Below are 27,745 nucleotides of genomic sequence, written 5' to 3'. Positions count from 1 at the left end.
TAAAAACCAGACATTTGCAGCTAGAATAGTCATTTACCACATTAACAATGTATAGAGTGTATTTCTGATTAGTTTAAAGTTATCTTCGTTGAAAAAAACAGTGCTTTTCTTAAAAAAATAAGGAAATTTCTAAGTGACCCCAAACTTTTGAACGGTAGTGTATATATGTGTGTGTGTGTGTGTGTGTGTGTGTATATTTACATATATACATACATATATTAATTTCTTTATTTATTCTGGAACTTCACCATAGTGGGGAATTTTTGCAATTATCTGAACAACGTACGCTTCCTGAAGACGATAAAGTGTTGTGCAATACTATTGATAGCCACTAGATAGCAGAGTTGAGCGGCAATGAAACTAACGGGATCTATAACATGTCGTCCGTTGTTGTTTAATTCCAACTATTTTACTTTTAATTTTCTGTTACACTGAAGTTGAAAACCGCATAAAACCATTATTTACTTTGTAATACTTTATGTTTGTCGTGCTTTTCGACTAAGCACGCGGTAGAGGGATGTAGCTTCATCAATATCGATGTTTTTTTCAGAGCAGTTTATTTTGTCGTGGAAACGAACATTTTTACAAAGGTTCCTTGAAATAAACAACAGTACAACACAACATAACCGTACTCTCAGTGAAACATTTTTACGTGACATTACATATGTTTAAATCTGCTAGAAATCAAACATTACATAGGAAACAATGCCAAGTAATCACGCTTCCACCGTAGCGTACAGCTCCTGCTGTTTTTCCCACCCGGATAGCTCCTCGCTGTGTGTGACAGGGTGAGCTAATTGCGGTAAATATCTATTTAGCACACGTTAGCAGCATCAGCCATACTCCGAAGGTGTCGGAAGTGGGCAGTAGTGCACACCAGAAGTTGACTGCCAACTTCGAAAAAGAAGAAGAAAAGGAAGCCACTTGAAAAAACAAGTGGGAAGATCAGGATCAAATCAGGAGCGTGTAAATAGAAGACAACCGAGTTCGGGTTTGTCGCTGTACTCGGGTTTCTCGCGATGTTTGTCAGGCGTGTTGCCAAAGTGTGCCGTTCAGGCTTAAAAAATGCGTCGAGTGAGGTACGACTTTTGCCGTCAGTTGCTGTGAGGTAAATATTCTAAATAATTATTTATTGAAAAAAAAGTTTAAATTAGAAATATGTCTGATCCTAATGCAAATCTGCTGTATACTGTACATTATTTTAATTGAATTGTGTATTTCTATTGAAGTAGGTCAAAGCGACCTTTGACACAGTTAAATGTCCAAAGGACGTCACTCGCTTGTTTTAGCATAAAGGCGAAAGCAGCGATTTGTTTTCCAAGGAATGCAAACGTGTATATTTTATACATGAAGTACACACATGTAGAGCAGTTTTTGTGTAAATGCCATGAAAGTGTCAAAACAATTGATTTTATTGTATTTGCTATACTGTATTCTTGTGTCCAGACTCCAGCACAGTGATGCCCAGGAGCTCCCTTCCATCCGTCTGGAAACATCCAGTGCAAAGAACTTGATGGACATCGGGACTCGACGGATTTTCAACGCCGATCAGGACATCTTTCGGCAGAGTGTGCGGCGTTTCTTCCAAGAGGAGGTGGTGCCACATCACAAGGAATGGGAGAAAGCAGGCCAGGTGAGCAGGGAGGTGTGGGAAAAGGCTGGCGAGCAAGGCTTGCTGGGAGTTATGGTGCCGGAGAAGTGCGGCGGAATCGGCGGGGACCTGTTCTCAGCCGCCATCACGTGGGAGGAGCAGTGAGTGGCCAAAACAAACCACGAATCACGTCTGATGTCCTTTTTCTCACGTGTTCTCATTTCATCCATCAGGATGTACTCCAACTGTTCAGGCCCGGGTTTTGCGCTTCACTCCGACATCGTCATGCCTTACATCATCAACTACGGCACGAAGGAGCAGATGGAACGCTTCATACCGGAGATGACTTCAGGGAAATGCATCTGTGCCATTGCCATGACTGAGCCAGGAGCGGGCAGGTCAGGACTCAAGATTGTCTCAAGAAGTTGGCATGCGTGGGTCCATTTTGACCTGTCTTCCATGACCTTCTCAGTGACCTCCAAGGTGTGCGGACATATGCCAAGCGGGATGGCAGCGACTGGATCCTGAATGGCAACAAGGTGAGTCGCATGTCCGACAGATGTTGGTTCTGTTCACCACGGTACACTTTGGTAAATCCTGATCAGCTTTGTGTTTCCGAGACTTTGATGATGTGTAAATATTATGATATCGTATCTGTAATAAAAAATCATATTTGTGCTATTTTTAGTCAAAAGTCATGACTTTTGTGAATGTTTGTTCATGTACGTATGTTCATCGGTGCAGTGTGGTATTGTGTCACTACACCAGTAATTTGGTTCTTTGGCGTAATAATGTTCACAATAATAACAATGTCGCTGTAGGCTGCTTCGTATTCAGGTCACACGATATAAATCCAGCATAATAAACACGAGACAAAATATGTGATAACAGAAACATCTTGATCCCATCGCACTAATTCTACTCTTGGTATCTATCGTATCGATTATTTGGATGGATCCACCTGCCCCTACCCTCCAGTAGTAAACTAGACTGTACTACTGTGACAGTAACAAGATGAAAGTGTGTTTTTCAAACTTGTCCCCCGTGTAGGTGTTCATCACCAACGGCTGGATGGCTGACCTGGTGGTGGTGGTGGCCGTGACCAACCGTGAGGCAAAGACAGCAGCGCATGGCATCAGCCTCTTCCTGCTGGAGGATGGCATGAAAGGCTTCCACAAAGGCAGCAAGCTGGAGAAGCTCGGCCTTAAGGCGCAGGTACTTCATGTTGGTTCCCCCGTCTCCACTGCACCACTTCTATCATCTCATCTTCTTCTGAAGGACACGGCTGAACTGTTCTTTGAGGACGTGCGGCTCCCGGCTGACGCACTATTGGGCGGAATCAACAAGGGCTTCTACTACCTGATGAACGAGCTGCCGCAGGCAAACGGCCCTCTGTGCACACGTGCTGTTTGCACATCTTCAATGTTTATCTACTGGTGTGATTTCTGTTTTTAGGAACGTCTGGTGATTGCAGACATGGCCATCGCCAGCTGTGAGTTCATGTTCGAGGAAACCAGGAGCTACGTGTTGCAGAGGAAAGCGTTTGGGAAGACCATCTCTCACCTGCAGGTGTGTAACCATGCATGTTTATGCTCTGCTGGGTTAAAGTGACTTTGCGTGCCCCTCCCAGACCGTACAGCACAAACTGGCCGAGCTAAAGACAGAGATCTGTGTGGGCAGAGCGTTCGTTGACAGCTGCCTTCAGCTACACACCAAGCGACGTCTCGACCCCTCCACTGCTTCCATGGCCAAGTATTGGTGAGAGTCCAAAGACGGCCTCTTTTCCTTTGTGTGCGCAGCCACTGTTTGGTGCTTGGATATCCTTTCTCCCTGCAGGGCGTCTGATCTGCAGAACAAGGTGGCCACGCAGTGCCTGCAGCTCCATGGGGGCTGGGGCTATATGTGGGAGTACCCCATCGCTAAGTAAGTGCTGAGTAGACATAAGCGTCCCTAAAATGTTGCTGAGTGCTGTTTCTTTCATCCTTAAAGGGCATTTGTGGACTCCCGTATTCAGCCCATCTATGGAGGAACCAATGAGATCATGAAAGAGCTCATCGCCAGAACCATTGTCAGCCAGCAGTGAAACAGATGCTCACCACCATTGACAATGACATTCAATCCGTTTACAGCTCCAGCTTAGTGCCAATATGTGACAATTAGTCACCTGATGTGTTTGAACATCCTAAACAAGCATGTCAAAGTAGACGTGGAGTGTTTCACTGGGCGAAAAGCAAAAAATAACAGTAGGAAATGTGTAATTAAAAGAGAAGGCAAATAAAAACATTTAAATGTATGTAATAATTGAAAAAACTTAAGTTACCAATGAGGAACTAGGGGTTGCCTGTGGACAGGAAGGGATATATTTGGATATTTGTGTTTTAGTTCTTATGGCCATTTTTTTGCATGAAAATACTTAACTTAAATTGCTTGGATATGCATATTTTTTGTCTAATAGGACATATTCGAAGAGCGTTTCCATTCATACATTAGAAAGTAAATTTGAAAACAAGATATTCTGGGAAGCTGTGGGAATAATGGAATTGTCTCTTACTAACTGTGCAGGCAAAACATGTTGGCAATAGTGGCCTTGCAAGTGTAGAAATATGACCTCTGTTAGTAGTAAACAAAACTCTGCCTTATCTTGGATCATCCCTTATTGAGTCTGGCCCATTTTTTTTAAGAAAACTCAAACCACATGCAGTTAATCCTTCGTTTAGACCCCCCTTTCAAACTAAGAATTCTAAGGACAGAAGCGACAAAGAACATGCCTGAAGTCACCCAACAAGGTAATTGCTTCAGTCATCTTCAATTTTCAACTTTATCGCTAGGTGGCAGCAGAGGTGTGGTCAAAACAGGCCAAGCAGGACAACCTGTCACATTGTTGCGACACATTTTTAATGTGCAGGAATCCGTGTGGGAAATACAATGCTCACTTGGTTGATGCTCAATTGGTTAATTAAATTCATTCCTGGATATTAAAGAGGATTCATAAGACAACGATGCTATGACACCTTGCTTTCCTGCTTTGGCTTGCGTACTCCCGTCCTCTTCCCGGTGTCTCCATCTTCCCTCAGCAACAGCCACGCCCAAAATGCTTCAACGCCACTTTGAGCCTGCTGCAAGTCATTCTATCACTTTCGACACATACTGTGTACTGCATTTGCATTAAGACGCATCCTTTTTCTTCTTTTTTATTCAGTTCTGCCCCCCGGCGTACCCTTTCAGCTTCATGGGAAGCCCTTGCGCCGATAGTGTCGCACTTACGGTAGCTCAACGTGCAGTGGGAGGGGTGAGAGTTCCCCTCAGCAGCGCTCATTGTCAGCGGCTCCCTCACCAGCACGTTTGTGCCGCCCAGCTGCTTCAACCTGTAGGTAAGAGCCTTAAGCTTTGTTTTCATGGCGCCAGTCAATAAAAGGCAGTTGCTGTTATGTTTGAGGTGGCAAAGTACCGCCAAATGTCATTAAAAGAAGAAATAAATATTAAGCACGCTGGTGGCGTCGTTGTCCACTAATCCTCGTTAGCCCGACCTGCAGCAATGTGCGAATTTGCCACTAAACTCCACTGCAGGGGGTTGTAACTTCCTTCGTTAATAACGGATGTGGTTTATTGTAGTGCGTTTAATTGCAGTTCCAACCCGGTGCCGTGCGCTTTTTGCGCAGCAGCAGAAACGGCAGCACCCTGCACCTTTTGTTCTGGTCCACGCCTGCAGGGTGCTGAAACCGGCGCCTCTCCCGGATGTTCACTGCAGTGGAAGCCGGACTGTGGGTTGAAAATGTGAATACTGCACACCATTTAAACTCTTATGGGAGTGCACTTTGTCTATTTATGGTGCTAAGATGTGGGCATGTCCTGTTTTGCCGGTCTGCCACATGCACTTGTCCTTGCAGCCATTATTGGCACATTGCATCACCTTTGCAGTCATCTCTATGGATATGCCCCCCCCCTCAACATTTACCACATTCTATGCGTTTTATCTTCCTCAGCAAGCATCATTTCTTATAAGGGCCAAGCTGATTGTTGCTGATTTTGCACAATTGTTGCCTGAAAGTGTATGTGCTCATTCCAAGATATGTGGTGCAGCCTCATGAACAGGATGTGGGCCTGACTGCAGGTTTACAACTGATAGACAGATGACAGGAGACATGATGGGGATGTATGGGATGACCGGAAGCATGAACTCCTTGTCCCATATGTTAAAGATGGGGTTGTTGGCTTTCACCTACTTCTCCTGTCAGCAGCAGATTGGCCACGTCTAATCACTGGTTGGCCAGCCCATATGACCCCAATCACAGGCTGATGCCTGCTTTTCAATAAATCAATATGTTATCAAATCAAATAATAACAGAATAACAAAGAAATCTTTTCTTTCCATCCATCCTTTTTCTATACCGCTTATCCTCCCTAGGTTTGCGGGGTTGTGCTGGAGCCTATCCCAGATATCTTTTTGTGGGAGAGGCGGGGTACACCCTGGACTGGTCACCAGCCAATCATAGAACAGAATTAAAGAATTATACTGTAATGAATTCAGGATAAATCATATCAGACACTGTTTCTCATTGAACAACAATACTTCTTTGAATTGAGGATTAATGATATCAGACACTGCGGCGTCTGTTAAAGTTAAAAATAATACTTTTATGAATTCAGGATAAATGATATCAGATACTGTAATTTCCATGGAACATTAATACTTTAATGAATTGAGGATAAATTATATTAGACATTGCGGTGTTCATTAAAGAATAATACTTTGACTTGAGGAAAAATGATATCAGATACTGTAGTTTCCATGGAACATTACTACTTTAATGAATTGAGGATAAATATTAGACACTTTGGTTTCCATTAAACAATAGTACTTTAATGAAATCAGGATAAATGATATCAGACATTGGTTTTCATTCAACAATAATGGCGGAGACCATCTCCTGGTGCGTCCATGCCTTCTGTGGCTCTGTTCCATCTTCATAGATGTTGGTTAGCTCAGGATGATACCCCCCAACCCCACCCCCCGGTTGTCCTGTTATGCCTTAGCACTACAGGTGTCTAATGGGAGCTGGCAAGGCGGTGCTTTCCACGATTAAGGCAGCGGGGACCTAATCCAATGCTCATACGTCAGAGGCAGCGAGCGACCCACTGACCCGCATAAGACACTGAATGCTTTACTTGCTACTCTCCTGGTGTTGTTGTTAGCTTACCAGTAATGTGTGCTATGCTCGTGATCGTTTGGAAGTGGTTGTTCCTGTAAAATCTTGGAAAGCTCCCTATAGCGGATTGCATCAGATCCCGTTTTCCATCTGCAGTACAGATGTGCTTCAGCAGCTGTGAAAATGACACGCTTGTCTTCACCCAGGGATTCTTTAAGGTCCTTGTTCTGTAGCAGGCACCTTGTCCAGAGTGTACTTCATCTGGCCCCAGCATCCCTTTGCTGGATTCCGTCTCCCATGGTTCCTGTGCCCCTCTAGTGGAGAGCTGCATCACGGGCCGTCTCACGGGCGGCCACTCAAAGCAGCCCTGACACCAGTGTCACATTCCATTCCTCACGGACCATGCCCCTCAACAGAGAGGACACTCATCCGGGGCATTCCTGCTGCATATTGGCATACAGCGATATGTGCAGGGGAGATTTTGGAAGAGCAATTAGGACAGTCGGCTATTTCTTAAAGACAAAGACTAGCCAAAAATGCCCTCATTTATGACCTTCCTTTGGAAAGCTCTCAGGATTTAGAGCTTGGTGCCTGAAAACATTCCAGGGGAAAACGGGTGGTCTCAGCACCTCTGGGAGTGTACTGTATAGATGTGTGTGTGTGTGTGTGTTAGCAAGCTGATGACATATAGTTAAATTATTGTTCTGAGTGGTTTCTCACCCCAAATTACGACATACTGTAACAATGCTGGCAATCGTGCTGCTGACGTCTCCTGGATAATGTTGTGGCTTGCACCTTTGCTGTAACTTTGTCAGCCCCTGAACGCAGCTCAGCTTTGTGGAAATGTCCTACTTGTCTAGAGAGGACGTATGGTGCACATGAATTCACGGTTAAGGTTGCAGGCCCGACTTTGGGAGGACAAAAGGCCCTTGTGCCATTTGTTTTGGCCACTCATTTGCACAACACAAAATGAAAATGGTGGTGTGTCCATTCCTGTTGAGACTATAAAAAATGCATCTATAGTAATCCCTTGCCACTTTGCACTTTAAATTTTGCAGTTTTATTCAATCAAATAGTTTTTTCATGAATGAATTCATAAATCATGCTGTTTTGTGGTTGATTATGGCCTGTTTTTAGTTCAAATGATGTAATGATATTTAAAGACATTTGTATATTTTTTTACACAGTATGTATTTTTAACTCAATTAAAAAAAAATTCAAGCATTGCAGTGGTTAAATCAGCTAAAATACAAATTTGAGGCATTCAGGAGACGCTTTCAAAGACATGGTGATATGTAGTATCCTTCACTGTCCACTAAGTGTCAGTAATGTTATATAATGAGAGACAATTGCCACCACAGGAAGCGCGGTACACAACAGGTCAAAAAGAGCAACAACATTTAATTAATCCAATGAAGCCTACAAATATAAATAAAATGTATTTTCTAGAGAATAATTCTAGTATTACATACAGCAGACAATGTGAAATCATTGAAATAATGAATATAAGGAAGCTATTGTTGATGCGGACGTCACAAACATCCTGGCGAGATTGGAGTCAATCGTGTTTCTCAGTTTGTTTATGAAATTTGTGGTGCACGTGTCTGAGATCCAGGCTCGTAGTGTTTGGGGCTTGGTGTGTGCAGTGACGGTGTCTTCAGCTTTTATTGCAGCTCTTTGTGACGGCGGACATTTTTAAAAACAGTGTCTGCTCCACAGGGAACCTTTCAAAAGCCAAACCTCACATTACTAGGATGTTCTGATGTAAGCGTGCCGGAAGCATGGTGGTAAGCGGGCCACAGACCTCTGGCGAGCCAAGTGTTTAGCATCTCAGCGTCACAACACCGGGCTGTTATGACTTCCAGATGTGGCGACTACACGGCACGATTGTTTTCTCCTCATCCCCTCGCACAGAGCACACACTGCTCTGCTTGGAGGAATGAATGAGTCTAATTGTTGAAGTATGGACTCCGTGTCTGGTTTATCAACATCTTTCATGTGCCTTTGCATCTCTGCGGCGGTGTGTTTCCTCTCCATCCATTAACGGAAATGCCTCAGAAGGCGATATATGGAGGCAAGTCTCAGAGGAGTGGGAGAAAATGGACTCTAAACACTTTCTAAACATCCCCCAGATTGAGGTGGCATGTTGTTATGCACGTGCGCATGCTCGCCACTGTCTGACGAGAACACAGCACATAAACACACACAGTAGCTCTATCAAGCCAGTGTCACACAATCAGATGGACTGAATGCAGTGATGGTGAACACATCAGTGGAGTGTAAACACAAGCTGGAGTAAATACTGACTGATTCATTGCAGTTGTAACTAATGAATAAATACAGAATATATAATAATAATGAAAAAGACAATTGAGAGGGCTCTGAATTACTTGCTAAGTTGACAACACAGAATTATCTGTTTTTCTTACAGCCCTTTTTGCAATCCTTTTGTCATCCATTTTTGTTCTTTTCATTATTGGTATTGTCTTGATGGGCAATTTGTTTCATGTACCACTGTGTAATTGTAATGTTTTATATGGTCCCTCAGTACCACTTTTCCAATTGATACTGTTCTCTTTCCTTAATTGTGTTTGTCTTTTCTCATCCATCTCTCTCCTTCTGGAATTGGACTTGTAAATAGTAAAAACTGCTATAGTCCCTGAGAAGTTAATATCAAGGGTCACTGCAATGGATGAATTGGATGATTGTGAATTTTCCCATTCACCAATGTCATTGTTGTTTACCACTGTCCCTAGAGTGCATGGCAGGCCCCCCTCACCACGGCAACCCCTGCCATGGAAACCGGCCCCTCAAAGGAACTGTGCGCTTGGAGCACCGGCGTGACTGGAGTCTGAGTGCTCCTCCTGCAAAACACATTTTCTCTTTCCACTTGGGAATACCCCACCTGGGAGCGAACCCTTGACCCGAACGCACCACAGTAATTGGCGTTACCATGGTGATAATTGTCTGTTCTTGGCCAAAAAGTGTGGAATCTATTGAAGTCATTAGAATTTTTTTCCACCTCCGTTAGCTGTCTGATTTTACGGAGTAGTGTGGTGGGGGAGGAGCTTGGGTGGGACTTGTCCATTTCAGCTTGCCTCATTAAATCGCTTCATAAATTTTGGTGGAAGAGGCAGCCATTGGCATTGTTTTGTAGCGTCGACAGATGTGAACGACCTCCAAGGAAGTGTCACACTCACCCTTCCCTCAGCATGCAGTTAGAAAGTTCATGTGGATGCCAGAATCCGAAAACCACTTTTTTTTTAGTCTGTACATGCCTAAAGACTTACTGTAAAATGTGTCATAACATGAAACCTAATTATAGCTGGAGATGGATTGTGTAGACCACATGAGCCAACATAATAGACGTGCAGTTCAAAGCTGCGCTATCAGGAATGTGTCCTGATGTTATCCTTGCTGTTGTCATGTCTACAGGCGCATGCCGGTTGTCTCTTGCTGCTGTATGCAGGGTCATTTAGAGTCATTATCAGCTGTTGCCACCAGCTCCCAAGCCCTGGGATGCCAATTATTGGTTTTCATCCCTCCTGAGTGTCCTGTGTGGAGGCAGGAGGAGAGGGAACCCCTGCGGTTCTGCATGCTAATCCTGCGCCATCTGCTTTAGAGGAAGATCTCCGTACAGCTTGAGGGTTTGGCAGAAAATGCAAACTGCTTCTCCTTACCCCTCGGGCTTTCTTCCTTCTTGGGCCGCCCATCTAAAGAAGTAAACCCTTCATCACGGTGCAATGGACCTTTGCACAATAGACCCCTTTTTCTGCCCGAGCACTGGTCAATAGAAGCAGATGTGATTTACACACAGCCTGCCCCCACTTGTATGAGTGGGAATGCTTCCACTGTCTGTGGGATGTGTGGCTCCCCGATGATATAATCTGCTGTATTTTGGTTCCTCCTTGTAAGTTTACAGTTTGCGCAAGTGTGCTGTCTCTGAAGCAAAACTGGCCTTAACCAAGGTGGCAGCCTAGGTGAGATTTTATATGCTGGAAAATGCTTCATTCAGGCACAAAAATACATACAATTTGCGGAAGTAAGCATTTTACAAAACTAATAACAGGTTGTATTCAATCATGAAAGAGCGATAATTTGTTCAAATAATGTTGCCTCTGCTCTGAAGCCATGTTGTTGCTGTTTAGATCCACTGTATGTTCCTTAAAACCTCCACTAAAGAGATTGTCCCCATCTTCAGGCAATGCTGATGTGATGGTATGAAGGTCAAGGTTGACGGACAATAATATCGGTTTCATAGCTCATAGTTTTCCCACTGGTGACCACACCAAAACCTGGACATACTAAGGCCTAATGGAGTATGATCTCACTCCGGACCGCCATCTAAGTACAGGAAGTCATCCTCACCATGAAAAACCTCAGATCATTAGAGCTGGCAGCCATTCTGTGTGGTATTCTTTTTAACTTTATCCATGACACCGCCCTGTTAATGGAAAGTGACGACAGATTCCCAAGAAACCCGCCTGACATCCTTCAGCTGCCTCTGAATGCTTGTGTGCAGCTTCAGCCGTCTATTGGAGCATCACTTAGACTAATAGTGAGCACTTAGAGTACCTTGAGGGCTTACTGTGGATGAAGCTAGGATGCATTTGTAGAGTAATTGTCCATGTTTACTTTATCCAACTTTATCCAACATGTATAACCAGGGTGGTGGATGCATTTTTTTATATGACTCTCCACATGACACTCTTGCTTGTTTTGGATCATCCACTGACAGGGCATGAGTCACAGAGTTGCCCCATAAAACTCAGATGTTTATTTGCTCGTATTTATACTCAGCAGAGACAGGCGTGTCATGCAACTGTCCAGCCGAGTGTGTATGTAATTCATGCATAATATGTTTGTGGCATTTTGGCTTCCAGAAAGCTCCGTTCACCACTTAGCCATTGTGACGTGCCACAATAAACTAGCCTCCGCACTCGGGCCTACTTGTAGTGTAACGCCAAGACATCATCAGCAAACTCAGCTGTCTTCCTCATGCACACACACACACACAGTCAGGACTCGTGTCCTGTTCAAAGACATTAGGCAAACTACACATGCCATCATCCTTGAATATGTTAAAGGGTCTGCGACAGTAATAAATAAGCAGAGTAGTGTTTTTTGTGTATTTTATGTTTTATATTTCTGTGTGTACCACTCGAGTATCTGTTAGGGCCCGAGGCAAAAATTCACAAGGGCCCCCTATGAATCTCACCTGAATCTCATCCAAAAGCTGTGGCAGCTTTGGATGCCCCCAAACTGGGCTGTGGCCCCAAGCAGTTGCCAGCCTTGCCTGGTGGCATGCAGTGACCCTGGGGATGACTTCCAACCTCCAGTAACATTCGGAACACAACTTGTCCATAACTGGAGGACCACGTCTTCTGTTATTACAGCGGAACCTCTTAGGTTACCTATCCTGTCACTCGTGTTTTTTTCATCACATGTTGAGACAATTGAACACATCATAGTTGTATGCTGTGGGCAGCAAAACTTTGTTTGGCTAGTCTACCAGCCATCACTCTGATTCCATCTGTCAATCCATCTTACATTATCATTCTTCAGTGGTGAGTGGCGATACATTTCGGACTTGAAATTCTTTTAATTCCCCGTTGGTCTCAGATTTGAACTTCCATTGTGCCAAAAGGTATCAAAGTAGCAGCAGAGTCTTGGTGGCTTCTCCTCACCTCAGAGCCTCGGCTCCCGGTGCCCAGATCTCCTCGCTTCCTGCGTGGGTGCTAATTCGGAACAGATGGCACACAGACATAAATGCTCATCAGCAACCTTTTCCTTGCCAGTCGAGCACCGTGAGGCTCACATTTTGGCGAGCATCTCTGACCTTGCGTTTGAGTTATTTAGGTCCAAGGACCGAGCCAAAAGTTGCGACAGAGAGGCAGTGTTCCCTGGGAGTCTGAACCCCCATCCCCTTCACAGTCTTGTACAGTAGCTGTGTTTGAATGGAAAACATGCAGGCCACACCCTTCAACACAAACACACACATACTGTATTTTCTGACGCCCTCACAGTCAGTTAATATTTGCACTCAGGTGAGGGCGGACACAAGCTGCCAAAAGCGCCATTTATTTGTTTTAGCCTTCAAACCTACAGACTGTGGCATCTTTAGGCTGTGAGATGATGTTCGTGGGCGTGGCCAAGGCATGGGTGTTTGTATTCGTGCTGGAACAGACTAGTTCTGGCATCACAGCTTGTGATCAGACAAAGCTGCAAAAAGCCTCAGTGTATTATATCATCTTCAAGCCAATTATGTGCTAAAAAAGGTCAGGGGGAGTGGTCTTAATGCCTTAATTAGATTGTTTTCGGTCTCATTTCCTGTTTGTGTCAGGAAAGCAGCAAAATATGCATGAACTTCTTTGCAGCTTGAGGACGAGCCTCTTGGCTGAGCCTCTTGTCGTTACCACACGTCTGCCAAGACTGCCGATTAGGGCTCCAAGTGTGCTCAGCGACGACATTAGCGTGTCTGACTGTCATGGAAATAGTAGAACAGATGAACATAGTCTGTTCTGGGATGCTGGTTGAGTTTCTTTTTATAAAAAACAGCATTTTAACATACTTACCCAACAAAGGGACTTGATGTCAGTTGTCATCGTGTTGCCCAAAGCAGAGCTTCATTGGCCGTGACGGGAGTGTTGTCACCTCCTGGGACTGTTCCTCTCCCTTGAGCACACCACCCAACCTTCTCCAAAGTTTACTGACCAGTTGCATCACGCGAGACCACCAGATTTTACCCTTGCTGCATTGCTTTGCGTAATAAACATTGCAGGCTCGCTGTTATTTTTCAGTGATAAGTAAGACAATGCTACACACGACAACCCGCACACAAAGCTTTCTGGAGCTTCCAGATTCTGCACCTCTTTCTGCAATGTTTCCATGGACTTCCTGCTTCTGACCCAAATGGTCTGTTTAACTTACTCCACCTCCGGCGCAAACCTCATTATCTTTACTGTGAGAATACAACATTGTATTCAACATTTAAAGGTCTAAAAAGTGGAAAACGCAGAATAGGTCTCCTTTGAAGTGTTGCCAAAGGGAGACTGTCCAAATAAAAGAGCAAATCACAATGCTGGTTCTCAGAGGAGCTTCTGAAGGCACGGCCTCTGCAGACCCTGAATTTGGACATCCTGTAGCTCCAGTCACGTTTTTAATGTTCCGTGCATGTATCATATCAGTCAAAAAAGAAGAAGAAGATCGGGCTGTAAATCACATCTACATCTGGAAATTCTTGGATAGCGAAATCCCCTTCTGGCCCTCGCCTCCTTTTCAAAGACGAGTTCATGTGGCCGACAAACATGTTCTTTGTGATGTACTGCAGCTCCCAGCTGTGTGTCTTACAGTTGCTTTTTTCTGTCTCACCTTTTTGTTTTTATCTTTTTCTCTCGTCAGAAAACCTTTCCTCCCCACGGACGAAAAAAGACGACATACCTGCCCCATCATACCAGGTAAGATGCTTGTCAGGATGTGAAGATTTAAGGCAAGTTAGTCCTCTGGTTACAGTGCTCCATGTTTTGGTTGGTAAACTAGTTACTGCATGCACAGGGGAGGAATGTGCTTCATTTGCAGCGTATTAGTTAACTTTTTTAACTTTATTATGTCGCACAAGCGGAAGGCATATTTCTTTTGCTTTTCCATGCATTGTAACACAAGAAAATGAGTTGATATCAACTAGCTTGCAATGCTGTCATTGTGATACACATATTTCAACTACGAATCCCTCTAAAAAAAACCTCTAACAACGTTGCATGGTTTGCTATACATGCTGTGATCAAAAATGATGCATTTTTTCTTGAAGTATATATAACCTCTTCGCATATCGACATGTGTTGCTTTACAAAATATTAAAGTGACATGGCCAACACGCAAGCCAGTCCCCTGAGTTGTCTTACTTTGCTTCGTGCAACATTCTTAATGACGAGAGTGACGTTGCAAGAGGTCAGTGTTGGCACGGGGGCCCTTAGCGGGTAACAGCAGATTGCTAGCGGCTTCTCAGTGGGAGTGACGGACAATCAAGCGAGGCTGTCACAGAGTGAAGCCCGCTGCAGGGAGGCTCGTTGTTTTGGAGTCAACATTGCTGCTTCTTGCTGTCACGCCGTGTGATGTTTGCATGGGAAAGTTGAATGCAGGCATTGCAGGGCTGCAAATGTAAAAGAGAAAGACCTTCACCTTGAGCTTCTTTGCTTTCTGCCTGAACAAAATGTGAATCGTTTTGAAACATGAGCTGTCACACCTGCATTAGTTTAAACGTTGATTATTTACTCAGCAAGAAAAGAGGAAGTCTGTGTTTGAATAATTAATGTTTAACATACTGTAAACGTCACAGACCAAAGTCAGGCAAGACGGGCAGACATTAGGGAGAAAGGTGTGATGGTGTTTGGGGTGGAGGAGGCCATGACTACGGTTGGATATTGTTTACATTTGATATCTGATACTGATACTGGTGCTTAAGCAGTGCCAGAACCAGAAATCTTGTTTTTATTTTCAAAAATACGTCAATTAATAAATCATTGGTGTTTTGTGGTTACATGTGGCCTATTATTAGTCAAATTAGTACGCTAATTGTGTGTATTTTTTAAATGTAAATATACCAAAGACGTATTTATATGTTTTTTTCATCCCGACCCCGCCAGCAGCACAGACTCCGCTGCTGCCTGTTGGCAGGCGAGGTTTATCAAGCTGCTCAGATTCATTTCCTGCGTCTCAGATGATGAAGTCAAATCTGCGGATTAGGTCAGATTTCGACCAGCCCCCCAGCCCCCCTCTCCCCCTGCATCCCTCTGTTCTAGGAGGTCAAGACTGATGGGAAGATGCAGGAACGTTCTTCCTTCCCAAGGACTGGAGAGGAAGTGCGTGTTTGTTTAACCTTGAAGTCATGCCCTTTCAAACCCTCCAGCATGAAGGGAATGTTAGAGATGTGCTTTGGAGCTGAGGCATACAATATTATCCGTATCAGACGACAAACCTTCATCCTAGAGATCACAAGGTCCTGAAAATGTTAGTCTATTATAACAGATTTCATCATAAGCAAGTGTCAGTTATTGAGATATTACTTCCTGTTTGGCCTCATTTTCTCCTAACATCCTTTTCAATCTCCATTCCCCTGAGCAGGATACACCATGCACAACATCCTGAGAGTCCCAAAAAGAGACGGAAACAATCAAGTGTGTCTTAACCTTTAAATCACCGCCCCCACGCACTTGTAAGAATTTTACAAACAATCAAAGCAAGTCACAAGTGGAGTCTGCGCAGTCGGAAGGCAGAGTGACGAGGCTTGTCATCACTCGGCTATGAGAAATAAACAGTTGGACTTTTTTCCACGATAATCCCTGCCATGTCCCGGGAAACTGGCCCACCAGTGTTTATCTCTGCCGTAGTGTCATCAATAAGCTTTAGCCAGGCCTCGCTCTTTGTCCATTTCCTGTCATGGCTTCATAAATTAGCAGCACTCTTCCTCTTTAGAGATAAAACTGATGAGCTGACACAACCTTGTTTGTCACAAGGAGGGATGCTCCATATTGGCTGTTATTCATTATGAAACGATGTATGATCCCTCGGCACGTCACGCTTTGATTTTTGCAGCTTCGCTCTTTCATCCGTCCATCTATTTTCTATACCACTTATCCCCATTACTACTGGAGCCTATCCCATATGACTTCGGGCGAGATGCGAGAGGCAGGATACACCCTAGACTGGTCGTTTACATTAAAAAAAGAGACAAAACAAGCAAAGATACATTTTGAGCATAACTTTAATTTTGCTTTTGTGACTCGAATATCTAAATGGCTATACTTAACTTAAACAACACAAAAAAGATTGTTTTACATCAAAATATGTAAAATGTATTCATAAATATAACACCATGAACTATTCCAATTTTCGCAACTGGATTTTTCAACAACTTTCATGCATGTCCATGCATGAAAGGTCCTTCCACTTCCTCCTCTTTGCTGTCATGTAGGTTTTTTACATTCAAATTCACATTCCGAGCTCTTGTGAAATGCACTCCTGCCACCTTGTGGCTGTTTTTATGGCTTAAAACTGCTCTAAGGGTGACATCCATTAGTGTGAAGTTGTGTCATCACCTCTTTTTGCCTCTCAAAAAAGTAAAAGACACCTTTGGGATAGGGTGTTTGGGTTTATAAAAACATGTAAATACATCCTTGGTATTGAATGAGTTCAGCATTTTCAGGCATAAATCCATTCAAAGACGTGTATTCTACACTGGTCACTAGGTCTCAGTAATGTCACTGTAATGTTCCGTGAGGCACACAAACATAAGACTTGTTTAAGGAAGAGTGTAAATGTGACTATAGGGGTGTTATTTCATGTCTAGAGAGCTCTAATTAACAAATGTATTTAGAAGGTCAGGTTTCCCATTCTCTAACTGTGAAATTATTGGACACAAGTCACAAGTACAGCAGAAAAAGCAGGAAAACCAGAAGCATGTCTTTTTCCTAACATGCACCTTCTCTTCTTTCCAACAGACGGTCCGACGACACCGTCCGTACAGGCAGCCCTTCAAGTCTGGTAAGCACACTCCAATTAACATAACAGGTTCCAAGCGACAGCAGGAGGTGTTCATAACAGCTTTTGGTGGTTTCAAAAGTGTGTTAGTGTGTCGCAATGTCCCACTTTGCGACACGTTGTCATGAGGGGATGCCCTGCTGTATTTGTTGTCATGGGAATGCATCTGTTCTCCATTAGGATCTTTCTGTAACGGCTAAAAACAGCACACACAGAAGTCTGCAAGTCTCGTAAACGTCCACACAAGCTCTCCTGGCACTTTGTAGTAATTCAAGTTATTTTGGTCAGAACCAGCGTCTGTAGCAGAAGGGGGGGTTGAAGTCTGGCACGCCGCCACACGGTATACGTTGCACTACTTGGATTCATGACATTTCACACTCACTTTTCCCATGACTCACATCTAAGTGGCTGCCAGATGATTAGTGCTGCCATTCATGGAGACAGGAAGAAGGGGTGGGGGGGGCATGCTTGGAGAACATGACAGCACAGAGTGGTCTTTCCTCCAATCTGATGTCTGTCGCTGAACAACAGGAAAGTGCGTGTGCACGTGCGAGTGGCTGAATTGTTCTGTTTTTGTCTAGAAGTAGCATACTAACAATGTGTTTGCTCCCAGACATAGAATCCAAAGACATGGCTGTTTTCTTAATTGGCCACGGGCCATTCTAAAAATAATATTGAACCAGAAAAAAAAACAACAGCAGAAATGGGGAGAATCAGCTGTCATTTTACAAGAAAAAGGTGAAAATATTAAGAGAAAAAGAGTTGTAATTCAATGAGAAAAAGTCATAATTTGTCGTGAATAACATAATATTATGATGAAAAGCAACATCTTTTTAATGGCATAAAGAGGGAGTTGGCTGCATCTGCGCTTCCGAAAGCAGCGGATGCAGCTGGAGGGGTCCAGCAGAGGTGGATAAACCTGCTTTTCAGGTTTTCAATTAATAATTGAAAATTGAATAAGAACTAGAAATAAATGCATTGTGAAATATAAATTGTGAGCATTTTGTTCATGTTCTGGCTGTGTCTGGCTTGAAATAAACGATGAAAATAAATGTTACAAAAATGGGTAGTTCTTGGCCACTTTCACTTCGTAAAAGTAGCTCTCCTTAGTGTCTCTCATGACACCCCCCATAATAGGCTTTTTCACCTACATCCCAAAGCTGAAAAGCAGTTCTTTGCTCAGACGCTGCTAACATGTGCTTTAACTTCAATATCATCTGTAAAATGTAATTAGGACAGAAATAATGTTGCTGTATGGAAGGGTGCGCCCTTCCATAGACGATGGCTAACGACCCACGACACGCACAACCAGAAATGCATCACCAGCCAGCCTAAAGATCGGACCAGCTATCCGTGTATCTTGATGGATTAGAATAGATTGGCTCCCATTTGTTTCCACAAAGAGGCCTGGAGGCTCCACTGACCTATTTTAGTATCCATAACGTGGTCAAGACCACTCTCTGTAGCCAGCGTCCTCTCCTGACTGCCACGGGAGGGTGTGCACATCACCATGGGAACAGTGACATCAGTGAGGGTGGGTCCCACGACTGCCAGGAAGGAGCAGCAGTCGGAATCAATCAGCGCCGAGACACCAATCCATTGGATTTTTATGACAATTTTAATGTCTCATTTGGATTTTTTTTAAAACCTTCCAAAAATATTAAGAAGTAAGAATAATACTTACTTACTCAGAGTGACTTTTCCATCCCAAGATAATGTAGAAAAGGTTTTACATTGAATAGAGCTACCATAACAACAATGACATTATATGACTGTGTGCCAGTATACAGTAACTGGCACACAGTGCCAGTTCTTCATCACCGTCCACTTCAACAACAGAGCTGAATGAACCTTAAATGTTAATTCACCCCTTTGAATCATCATTTGGCTTTGTGGAACTTATGAATTGTATTTACATTATTTTGGGGGGGGGGGGTTGATTCGGTTATAGTCGGCCCTCCTGGATCGAATTAATGATGCGAGCCAAGGTATGCCAGATTGACCTGTTGCAGCAAATCTCTTATGCCAAATAAACACACAGTCCTCGACTAAATTGCAAAAATGAAAAGTTGGGCTAGAACACTGGAATAGATCAGAGACCTGCGGTTAAGTGTCTTTTATAAGTGGTTGTCATCACTTCATCACTCCATTGTGTAATTTCAATGCCCATATGTGGCCTTCATTATGGTAATTAGTCTGAATCCACCTGGTCTGCCGCTAGTTAGAACCCACCGACCCCCTAAAAAAATAAGTGAAGGAAGCACACCTGAAATGAGACCAAGCTGGTTCAGTTGGACACATGCACGCATACACACACACACAGGATTAGAGCAAGGTTGGCCTAGTGTGCCACCCTGCCAGAGATCCCTGCTAAATGGATGGTGACATTCCAATGTCAGCATAACTTTGTGGAGGCATGATGACTGACCCAGATCTGGGTGGAGTTGAGGGGGACCGAGGTGAGTCGGATTAGGCATGTGACGGGGCGGGGGCGGCAGCCAGGAGGGATGTTGCTGAGGCAGGGAGGTAAGGTTGAGCACAGCGGGGCGGGGGAGGGGGGCATGCAGGGCCCAAAGAAGGGCACCTATCTTGAGCATGATGATGTTTTAACTCGAGGTCAGGTCGCATTAGAAGCAGGGACATGATGGCTCAGGATCGGCCGTTTCCTTCCATGGTAACAGCTGGGATCCCGATGTCAGACTGTTTGTCCCCGTGTCTTCCTTCACCTTTTGTTTTCTATCTTCATCATTCCATTCAGACATCTCAAACCAACACCTGTAGATATACTATGTAGGTGTACTGTGTATATTTCAGGAAAAAATAGCTTTGTCATATACTGTAGGTGAAAAAGCCAACTAGTATCATCTTCACTCTTGCTATTTTGTCCCCCATTGGTACATTGGTACATGTGCAATACTATGACTTTATTTTCATAATATTTAGAGTTTATTCTCAAAATATTAGAACTTTTTCCCAAAACATTATTTTCATAATTATCTGACTTTTTTAATCCCATTCATATTTCGCCTTCCAGACACAGGAGGTCACCCTGCTAATGTCATCCTGTGCTTGTATGGCTTGTATGAGATAATTATGCCTTAAGAATTGCTTCTTTAACGTCCCATGGGGGAGGGGTGCAAATGTAGAGGGTTGCATTTATGTTGCGGTGTGTTTAGTGCCCCTCGTGCCTGGACAGATAGAGGCTGTCAAAGGCATCTGCTGGACCTCTGGAGGACCTCTAGTTGCCATGACAACAGCCTCCCTATCAGTCGTTATAGGATATGAGAGGAGTGCTTGTTTTTAGGTTAAAGGTTTGGAATATAATTGCATGAATTGCATATTTTTTGAGAGACTGAAGCATTAAAAGAAGTCCTGTGTTTTGTCAGCACATGACAGCTGAGACAAAGAAGCCTGACTGAGTGAGCGGTGTGGTGGCTCGCGCCCTCTGGTGGCGACTTTTTTCACTGCACCGTTTGACACAATAGTGCGAGCGCTCTCGCGTGTGCATCACAGGTATTCCCCTCATCTTGCAGGTGAGCCATTCCCCCCGGTGTCCCAGCAGCCAGGCAGCCATGGCAGATGGTCGGCAGCCAGAGGAGCACTGGGCCTCCAACGGCCAAGAGAACGGCGAGAACGGCTACTCCGCCTACAGCTACCGGGAGAACGGATACCACGGCGGTGCAACCGCACACCCTGGGACAACAGGTACGTGTTTGTGACTAGTGATTGAGTTTTGTCTGTGGCTGAATGCGCTTGGTTGTCCTGTACCGTCCATGATGTAAGTGTCCACATCACCCGCTGATGGAATCCTAGACAATATTAGGATACACTGCCTTTTCATATCCTTCCTTCCACCCATTTCTTGTCTACCGGGTACGTGTGCCTCTCTCTCCCTTCACAGTGGATGACTCAGACAATTTGCCTCCCTCCCCTCCTCCCTCTCCGTCCGCTGAGCAGATCGGGCCAGCGGCACAAGGTACACCCCTCCAATGCACACTTTTAGCGCCGCTGAGAGCATCCGCATGGTCGCGTGAATGGTTCTGAAGCATAACTGAACTTCGGAATATATCAGCTTCTTCTCCTCTTTCCTCTTATCTTTGACCCTCAAGTCGCAGGGCTTGACATGTTCTTCGCACCACGTCAAACCCTGAGATGTTCCATTACTTGGAGTAATTCATCTCATTAGTCAGATTTGTGTGTTTTACGTGTCACGCAATCACCCATACACATCACACAGCGTCTGCTACCCTGTCGTTTCACAGACAGTTCTTTTATTTATAATAATTAAGGCAAAATAAACTGATTAGCATGTGTAGCCCTTCTCCCGCATGTGGCACTCGCACTACTGCCTTCCTTGCCCCGCCCCCTACACATGCCCAAGGCCAAAGGTCACATAAGTCCCCCTCCCCATAGATGTCTCAGACAATGTCTGTAGCATGAATTTACAACTTTTCTCATAAAGTTACGACTTTATCTTCGAAATGTCATAATTTTTTTCTCAATGTGGCCCTAATACTTTTTCATAGAAATACTATAATACCATATCACTGCCTCAAAGGTTGACTTTTGCGTTGTCATCAGTGCTGAACATCTGTACATACTGTTCATGTGTGCAGAGCCCATTTTGTGCAAGAGGGCGCATGCACGGCAAAATGGGCAAAGGATGCCAGTCGACCCCTGCTAGTGTAATGATACAACTGCTACATTTTCAGGCAAAGCTGAGGACACTCTTTTTATTGTGAATTTTTTCAGTAAAAAGAGTTTATTAAGCAATTTGTTTATTATCCACTAGTTGTCTCAAAGTGTGTCCATTGCATCGCATGCGTCTCCATCAGTGGCTAAAATGTCTTGTGCACCCATGTAATTCCAGTTCCCTCCATGTCTCACCCACCTGCCCCACTTCCCTTGTTTGAGAAGATAAAGTCGAGCCTGTCAGTGCTCTCTCTGCGGAGGAGCATCAGCAGGATGAGGAGGAGGAGGAAGAGGAAGTTGCCGTTTGCCAGGAGGAAGTGACATGTGAGCATCCGGGCTCTCCACTCTTAGAGCAGGCAGATTTGGTAACAGAACCGCAGGCTTTGGGCTGCGAGCAAGCCCAAACACCTGAGGTGCTCAATGGAGGAAGTCATCACAGTCCATCACAGAAAGGTGTGTGAGGGTGCACTTTGCACCCGGCCGATTCCTCCTGTATGAGTGTGTGTGTGCGTGGGGTTTTTATTTTCCTGTGCATATTTTTTCTGCTCCCTGCAACTTTGCTGCTCTTACATCCTAACGCTTCGTTTATTGGCATTATTTTGTGCATTTCCACAACTCCATTTGCTTTGACGTGAACCTTCGTGGCAAGACATTGTCAAAATTGACCATGGCTGTATTGGGTGTGTTGCCAGCTGCATTGCAAATGCAGTTTTCACTTGACACACTGCAGTTGGTGTTTGCTCAGCGTATCTTGGTGCAGCGACTTTCCTTTGGTTCCGTTTCAGAACCAGTATTGAATGTTTTCTCTGGTTCTGACTTTGAATTGCATTTCTCTTTGGTGATTGCATCTTCCTATTGATACAAAGATCGCACTGTGAGCCTTCAAACCTGACTTATAGGATATTGTATAGGTAGGCGTACACAATCTAGTCCCATTCCAAGCACTATATGTTCATTAAAGTGGTTGTAGTGGGGTAAAAGTGGGATGGACCGTATTGAGAAGTGAGTTTATTTATTATGGTTACCTCATTTACATATGGTAACCAACATGCTTAGCCTATTCAGTAATGACTAAATCAAGACAGGAGTGAATATTGACAGAAACATTGTAGAATGAGATTTTGCAGTCGCACCAGGAAACAAATGTGCCATGAAGAGGGGGGTTGGGGGGCATATATAAGTCACACTGGACAATCGCATTTATTTAGAAATGTATTACACCAAATCCAAGACCAAAAACAGACAAGTAATCTGCAAAGCCAAGTTATTCAACTACACAATAGTACGAAGAACAACAGGCTGAATAGGTGTCTGATATGTAAACATAGCATCTTAACTGTTCCACATGAGCAGAAAGCACATGCCTGCAGACTGAATAAGCTAGATGAACATAACATAATAGCGAGCCAGGCCGACAAGCAAGTTCACCAAGCTCCCAATCTCATCCCACATCACTGAATGGATGCAGAAGCATGTAGTTGTCGCAAGCACCCTCTCACGGGTCTTGACGTTAACATCAGGGCATCAAAGTCAGGATGAACAGCGGAAGCCATGCTGCAGGATGAGAAAATACAGTGTATATATAATACATATTGTAATTATATATAATATATTGTTTTTAAAGGCTGGATCATGTCCCGTAAATGCAATCAAGTAATTGCTCTCAGGCTGACTGTTGTACATCAATAATATGTGTGCACAGTACTTCCTGTCATCTAACATCACGCAACTCATACCTTCATTGCAGCTGTGCACGTGCAACTTCATTGGTGCACTGCAGAGTGTTTGGATAGCTGCTGTTTCTGTGTGCACAAGGCCTTGGCTTGGCTGTTGTTGCTCAGCTTTAATGGATGCCGCATTTAGTTAACATGACTCAGCACCAAACTGCACAGTGTCCTCCAAACTCGCAGCACAGCCAGAAGAAAGTGTTGGAATGGAGTCTTGTGAGTCTGCAAGACAGGAGGCAGAAGAGGCGACCCAGTCCATTCCAGACGTTGGTGCTGAATTAAAGGCCGCATGTGATAGTTTTATAAAAGCATCAAAAACCTACTTTGAGTTTGGCGCAGCATCAGAAACGGAGATAAGTGGAGGAGCAGGTCCGCACGGCATTGGAAAAGCACTAGGACAGAACTCAAGAACCTTTTCCGAAAGCTTGTGTCCAGTCGCCAAAGATTTGAATGCGTCTGAGGAGAGATGTTCCCCTGTGTTGCCTTCAACTGACATCATCATAACCTTAGCAGAGAAAGACACCCTCCACCACCTCCATTCTGATCAGCACAGTTCTGAGCAATCAGGAACCTCCTGGGAGCCATTGGACCTTGCAGGCGTCCTCCCTCACACATCGCTGCAGAAAAGGGAGCTTGACAGCGTAAGACGGAAGTCGGTGCCCACCAACGTGGCTGCTCTGGTCGGTAGATCTTTGGCCGAGCTCACCCTTGGAGAACAGACTTCAAGCCTGGTGGGGTACTTTGTAACTGAGTATTCCGGCCCAATGCCGTCTCCTGACGACAAGCCCAGTCCAGGAGACGCCTCTTCTCCTAGTTTCCTGATGCTTGGAGCTTCTGAAGTTGAAGGTGGTCAAAAATGTCAACCGGGTCATAAAGAGTGTAACCATGGAAAAGTACCTGCAGGGGCCAAGATACTTGAAAGGGCCGTGACCACTGGAATTAAACCGGATCGCTTAAGAATCCCAATGACCACTCCAAAAGACAGATTGATTGAACTTCGATTGCAGAGCGGTCTACCTGCTGATATGAAAATCCAACCAATTCCCGAAGTAGATATTGAGAGAGACTCCTCAAGAGAGGCCTCTCCTGTCCCACCAGATATGTCCTTCATATTTATGTCTACAGAAACTGGAAGTCACCCAGAAACCCCACCCAGAAACCCAGACCTTACCTCACAAGGAATGCCGTCAACTGGAGAGAAGACAAAGGATGTCTCAGATGAGATTGAAGCAAAAAGCAAGTCTAGTGAGGTTAATAGACGACCGAAAACAAAAGGCAAGAAATTACCAGGTGATCACAAGACGAGTGCAAGATCAAGAAGAAGAGAAAAGGAAGAGATCCCCAAAGCCCTAAAGCCCTCAGATGGGAAGTGTACATTCTACTTACAGGAAGACACTCCTAAGCCACAATTACCCTCTCCCATCATAATTATACCTCCAACACAAGTGGAAGAGGATGACGATATTGAGATTGCTGAAGAGCCACGAGAGATAATGGACGATGCTGACATACATATGATCCCCAAAGTGGATCCGGCTGACCCAGGGATGCTGAAAGCGGAAAGAAGCGGCACCGGGCAGCCTGATTTGGCCAGCCCATCCCCACCTCAGCAACCGCCGGGCAATGAGGAGGCGATGGTTGGTCCAGATGTTGACGTTGAAGTGAGAGAGGAGAAGAATGCGGGCATGGAGGACAACAGATCTGTCAGGCTAGGTCAAAAGGTGGACGCCACCAGTTCAGCTGTTTATGAGGACGCTACTGTGGACGTCTCAGACTGTAGTTGGATTTATTCAAAAGGTACTTATCATTCACATCTTGTGGACATGGAGTGGAACCTCTAAGGTAGAACACAACTTGTTTGGAGACCCTGTTTTTGAATCAGTCGATTCATCTAAATGTAAATACGGTAATCTCTCTTTTATATTGTTCATTGGTGACATAGGCCACCGTGAGTTTCCGTCAAAGTAGGATTTCTTATTTATGAATGGAATATTTCATAGTTGGAAACCTGTTCACAACCTCCTCAATACGTTTTTGTTACCTTTATTAGAACCCTGTCGACATAACATAACACCCCATAGTCACCTTTACACTCCTATCACCAGTAGGCGGACAAGAAGTGGGAGTTTCAGCTTTCCGTGGGTGATGCAATAAAAGTCGATGAAGTCTGGTGATTGTGTGTGTCACCGAACATTACAGTAACATTACTGACACATGTCTAATGTGTCTAATGTAGAATGCCGCATATCATCACAACATCTTTGAATGTGTCTCCAGAATGCCTTATAGTCTATTTAGCCATGTTTATGCTTGAAAATGCTTCATTTAGTTTTGACGAAGAATAGGCCTAATTTAACAAAAAAACATGATCTACTCATTAATACAGTATGTTATTGAGAAAGACTGCAACCTCCCTTCTGTCCTAACATGTAAACAAGAAATTGAAGAGGCATTGGTGATATTACTAGCATAAATATGCATGCTGATGCGCCACTATGAGACTCCCTCATATAGTTTTTATTCAACTTCTGGTAATAATAATCAAAATAACTGAACAACCATGCTCAGGGCGTTCACCTTGAGAGGTTCCACTGTATTTGTTTGTGGGGAATCGGTTCCTCTTTTGACGCCTCTCTGCTGCAGATGATGACAAAACTATCATGACAAAGCAAATGGGAGCCCTTCCTCCAACCCAGGGTGTACCCAGGGTGGACACACCCACTAAACGGGCACCTGGCAGAGGGAGTAAGGTGTCACGAAAACATCCAAAAGAGGAGATGAAGAAGAAAAAAGGTTACAATTCATTTTGATGTTCTGTATTTGCATAAATGACGCGGCGGCGGTGCGCATTGCAGTGTGCGTTTCAGTTGTGGTTAATCTTGTCTCTCCTCTCTGCTAGTAGGTGTCATGCGGAGGGTGGACCTTCATAAGGTCTCAGCCCTCCAGAGTCGAAAGGGTGTGGCCAAACATCCTCGGCCTGCTCTGCTTCACGGCTCTGCTAGACGCAAAGCCACAGGTGAACACTTGTCAGTGGGATGTCAGCACCCTGGATAGAGAGAGCGCCAGTAAATAGCAGTGGAATTGATGTAAATAGGCTCAGGTATATGAAGCCTAAAGAAAGCGTTATTCCAGTGTTGCAGATGACTGCTCTCTATCTATTGGTGACTCTAAGCAGGCGCACTGTGGCTGGCAAACATCATGGGCTGCTCATCCTGTTGGAAAAGGCCTTTCGTCTTTTATTGTTTAGCTTTTTGTTCAAAAGTTCACACCTTCTGCGTCATACTGTGGCTATGTTGAGCGATAGTTGTTGTTTTTTTCTTTCTTTCCGGCTATTTCACTTGTTTTGCTGTTGTGTGAGGAGACTGGTGGCAGTGTTGATCCTGAGCTGCTGACTTTGACAATATCATTCCCAAATTGCTCCCCCTGGTGCTTGATGTTGACCATTACAGCAGATTTTCTTGGTCTCTGCAGGCATAGAAAGCTCCCAGCCTTTAAGTGTACACCAGTCCAGGGAGAGACCAGCCGTAAGTTGCTGCCTTTTTTGGCTGTGTATTGCATGAAAACATTTTTTCTGCACGCTTGCATTTGTCTTTTTCGTTCTGTCTCGCATGCCAGCCTCTGTCCTTGCATTTGTCTCATCAGAGAAAATCTGTAAGTATGGTTTATTCTTCCATAAGCATCTGTATTCTGTGAAACCACCAATAGACTCATTTCAGGATCTCTGCACCTCATCTCATGTCATAATTTATCCATTGGTCTCTCTGTTACATCACCATGTTCGTGGCATGCCCCCCCCCCTTCATCACCAAGAGCCCCACCCGGCCTGTTCTGTTAAAGATGGCAGTGCAGCACTTGGGGTCCAATCAGCAAATACCCCGTCCCAGCTCTGCTTGTAGTCTTAAACGGAGCCCCCAGGTGGAGGCGGTGCTCGGTGAGGCCCGCCCCACCTCTGCATGCTCCCGCCCTCCCCCTCCACCAAACACACAGGTAGAGAAGGTACAGTGAATGAGGTGCAGGGAACATATGACTGACTCATCTACCTGTGCTTCCAT

General features: G+C 44.5%; 2 protein-coding genes across 15 annotated transcripts in view; both read left to right on the top strand.

Moving 5' to 3' along the window:
* The first annotated feature begins 881 nt into the window (after positions 1-881).
* Positions 882-3,874, top strand: acadl (acyl-CoA dehydrogenase long chain). Its single transcript, XM_058051096.2, has 10 exons — positions 882-1,108; positions 1,447-1,752; positions 1,825-1,989; positions 2,064-2,130; positions 2,642-2,806; positions 2,870-2,971; positions 3,047-3,160; positions 3,222-3,349; positions 3,428-3,514; positions 3,581-3,874. Exons 1-10 carry the CDS (start codon positions 1,020-1,022, stop codon positions 3,672-3,674), a joined length of 1,317 nt encoding a protein of 438 aa, XP_057907079.2. The 5' UTR covers positions 882-1,019; the 3' UTR covers positions 3,675-3,874.
* A 416-nt stretch (positions 3,875-4,290) lies between these two features.
* The window catches only part of LOC131104179 (uncharacterized), a 28,618-nt gene continuing 5,163 nt past the window's right edge, over positions 4,291-27,745 (top strand). For 2 of the 14 annotated variants that reach the window (XM_078796436.1, XM_078796434.1), the window contains exons 1-9: positions 4,291-4,958; positions 14,140-14,195; positions 17,235-17,277; positions 20,808-20,979; positions 21,176-21,250; positions 22,192-22,419; positions 27,165-27,217; positions 27,309-27,344; positions 27,504-27,680. In XM_078796436.1, coding sequence (XP_078652562.1) covers positions 4,821-4,958; positions 14,140-14,195; positions 17,235-17,277; positions 20,808-20,979; positions 21,176-21,250; positions 22,192-22,419; positions 27,165-27,217; positions 27,309-27,344; positions 27,504-27,680 — 978 coding nt within the window. In that variant the 5' untranslated portion in view covers positions 4,291-4,820. Of the gene's footprint in view, positions 4,959-14,139; positions 14,196-17,234; positions 17,278-20,807; positions 20,980-21,175; positions 21,251-22,191; positions 22,420-22,451; positions 25,491-26,336; positions 26,487-26,595; positions 27,218-27,308; positions 27,345-27,503; positions 27,681-27,745 lie in introns of those variants that run through there. The other 12 variants (XM_078796442.1, XM_078796439.1, XM_078796444.1 and 9 more) reach the window with 10 other exon arrangements.

This window comes from Doryrhamphus excisus, linkage group LG15, assembly GCF_037039965.1.
Source record: "Doryrhamphus excisus strain RoL-2023G ecotype Guam linkage group LG15, RoL_Dexc_Guam_v1.1, whole genome shotgun sequence".
NCBI classification, from domain to species: Eukaryota; Metazoa; Chordata; class Actinopteri; order Syngnathiformes; family Syngnathidae; genus Doryrhamphus; species Doryrhamphus excisus.
The sequence above is the reverse complement of the archived record's forward strand: the minus strand, read 5'-3'. Positions and strand labels throughout refer to the sequence as shown.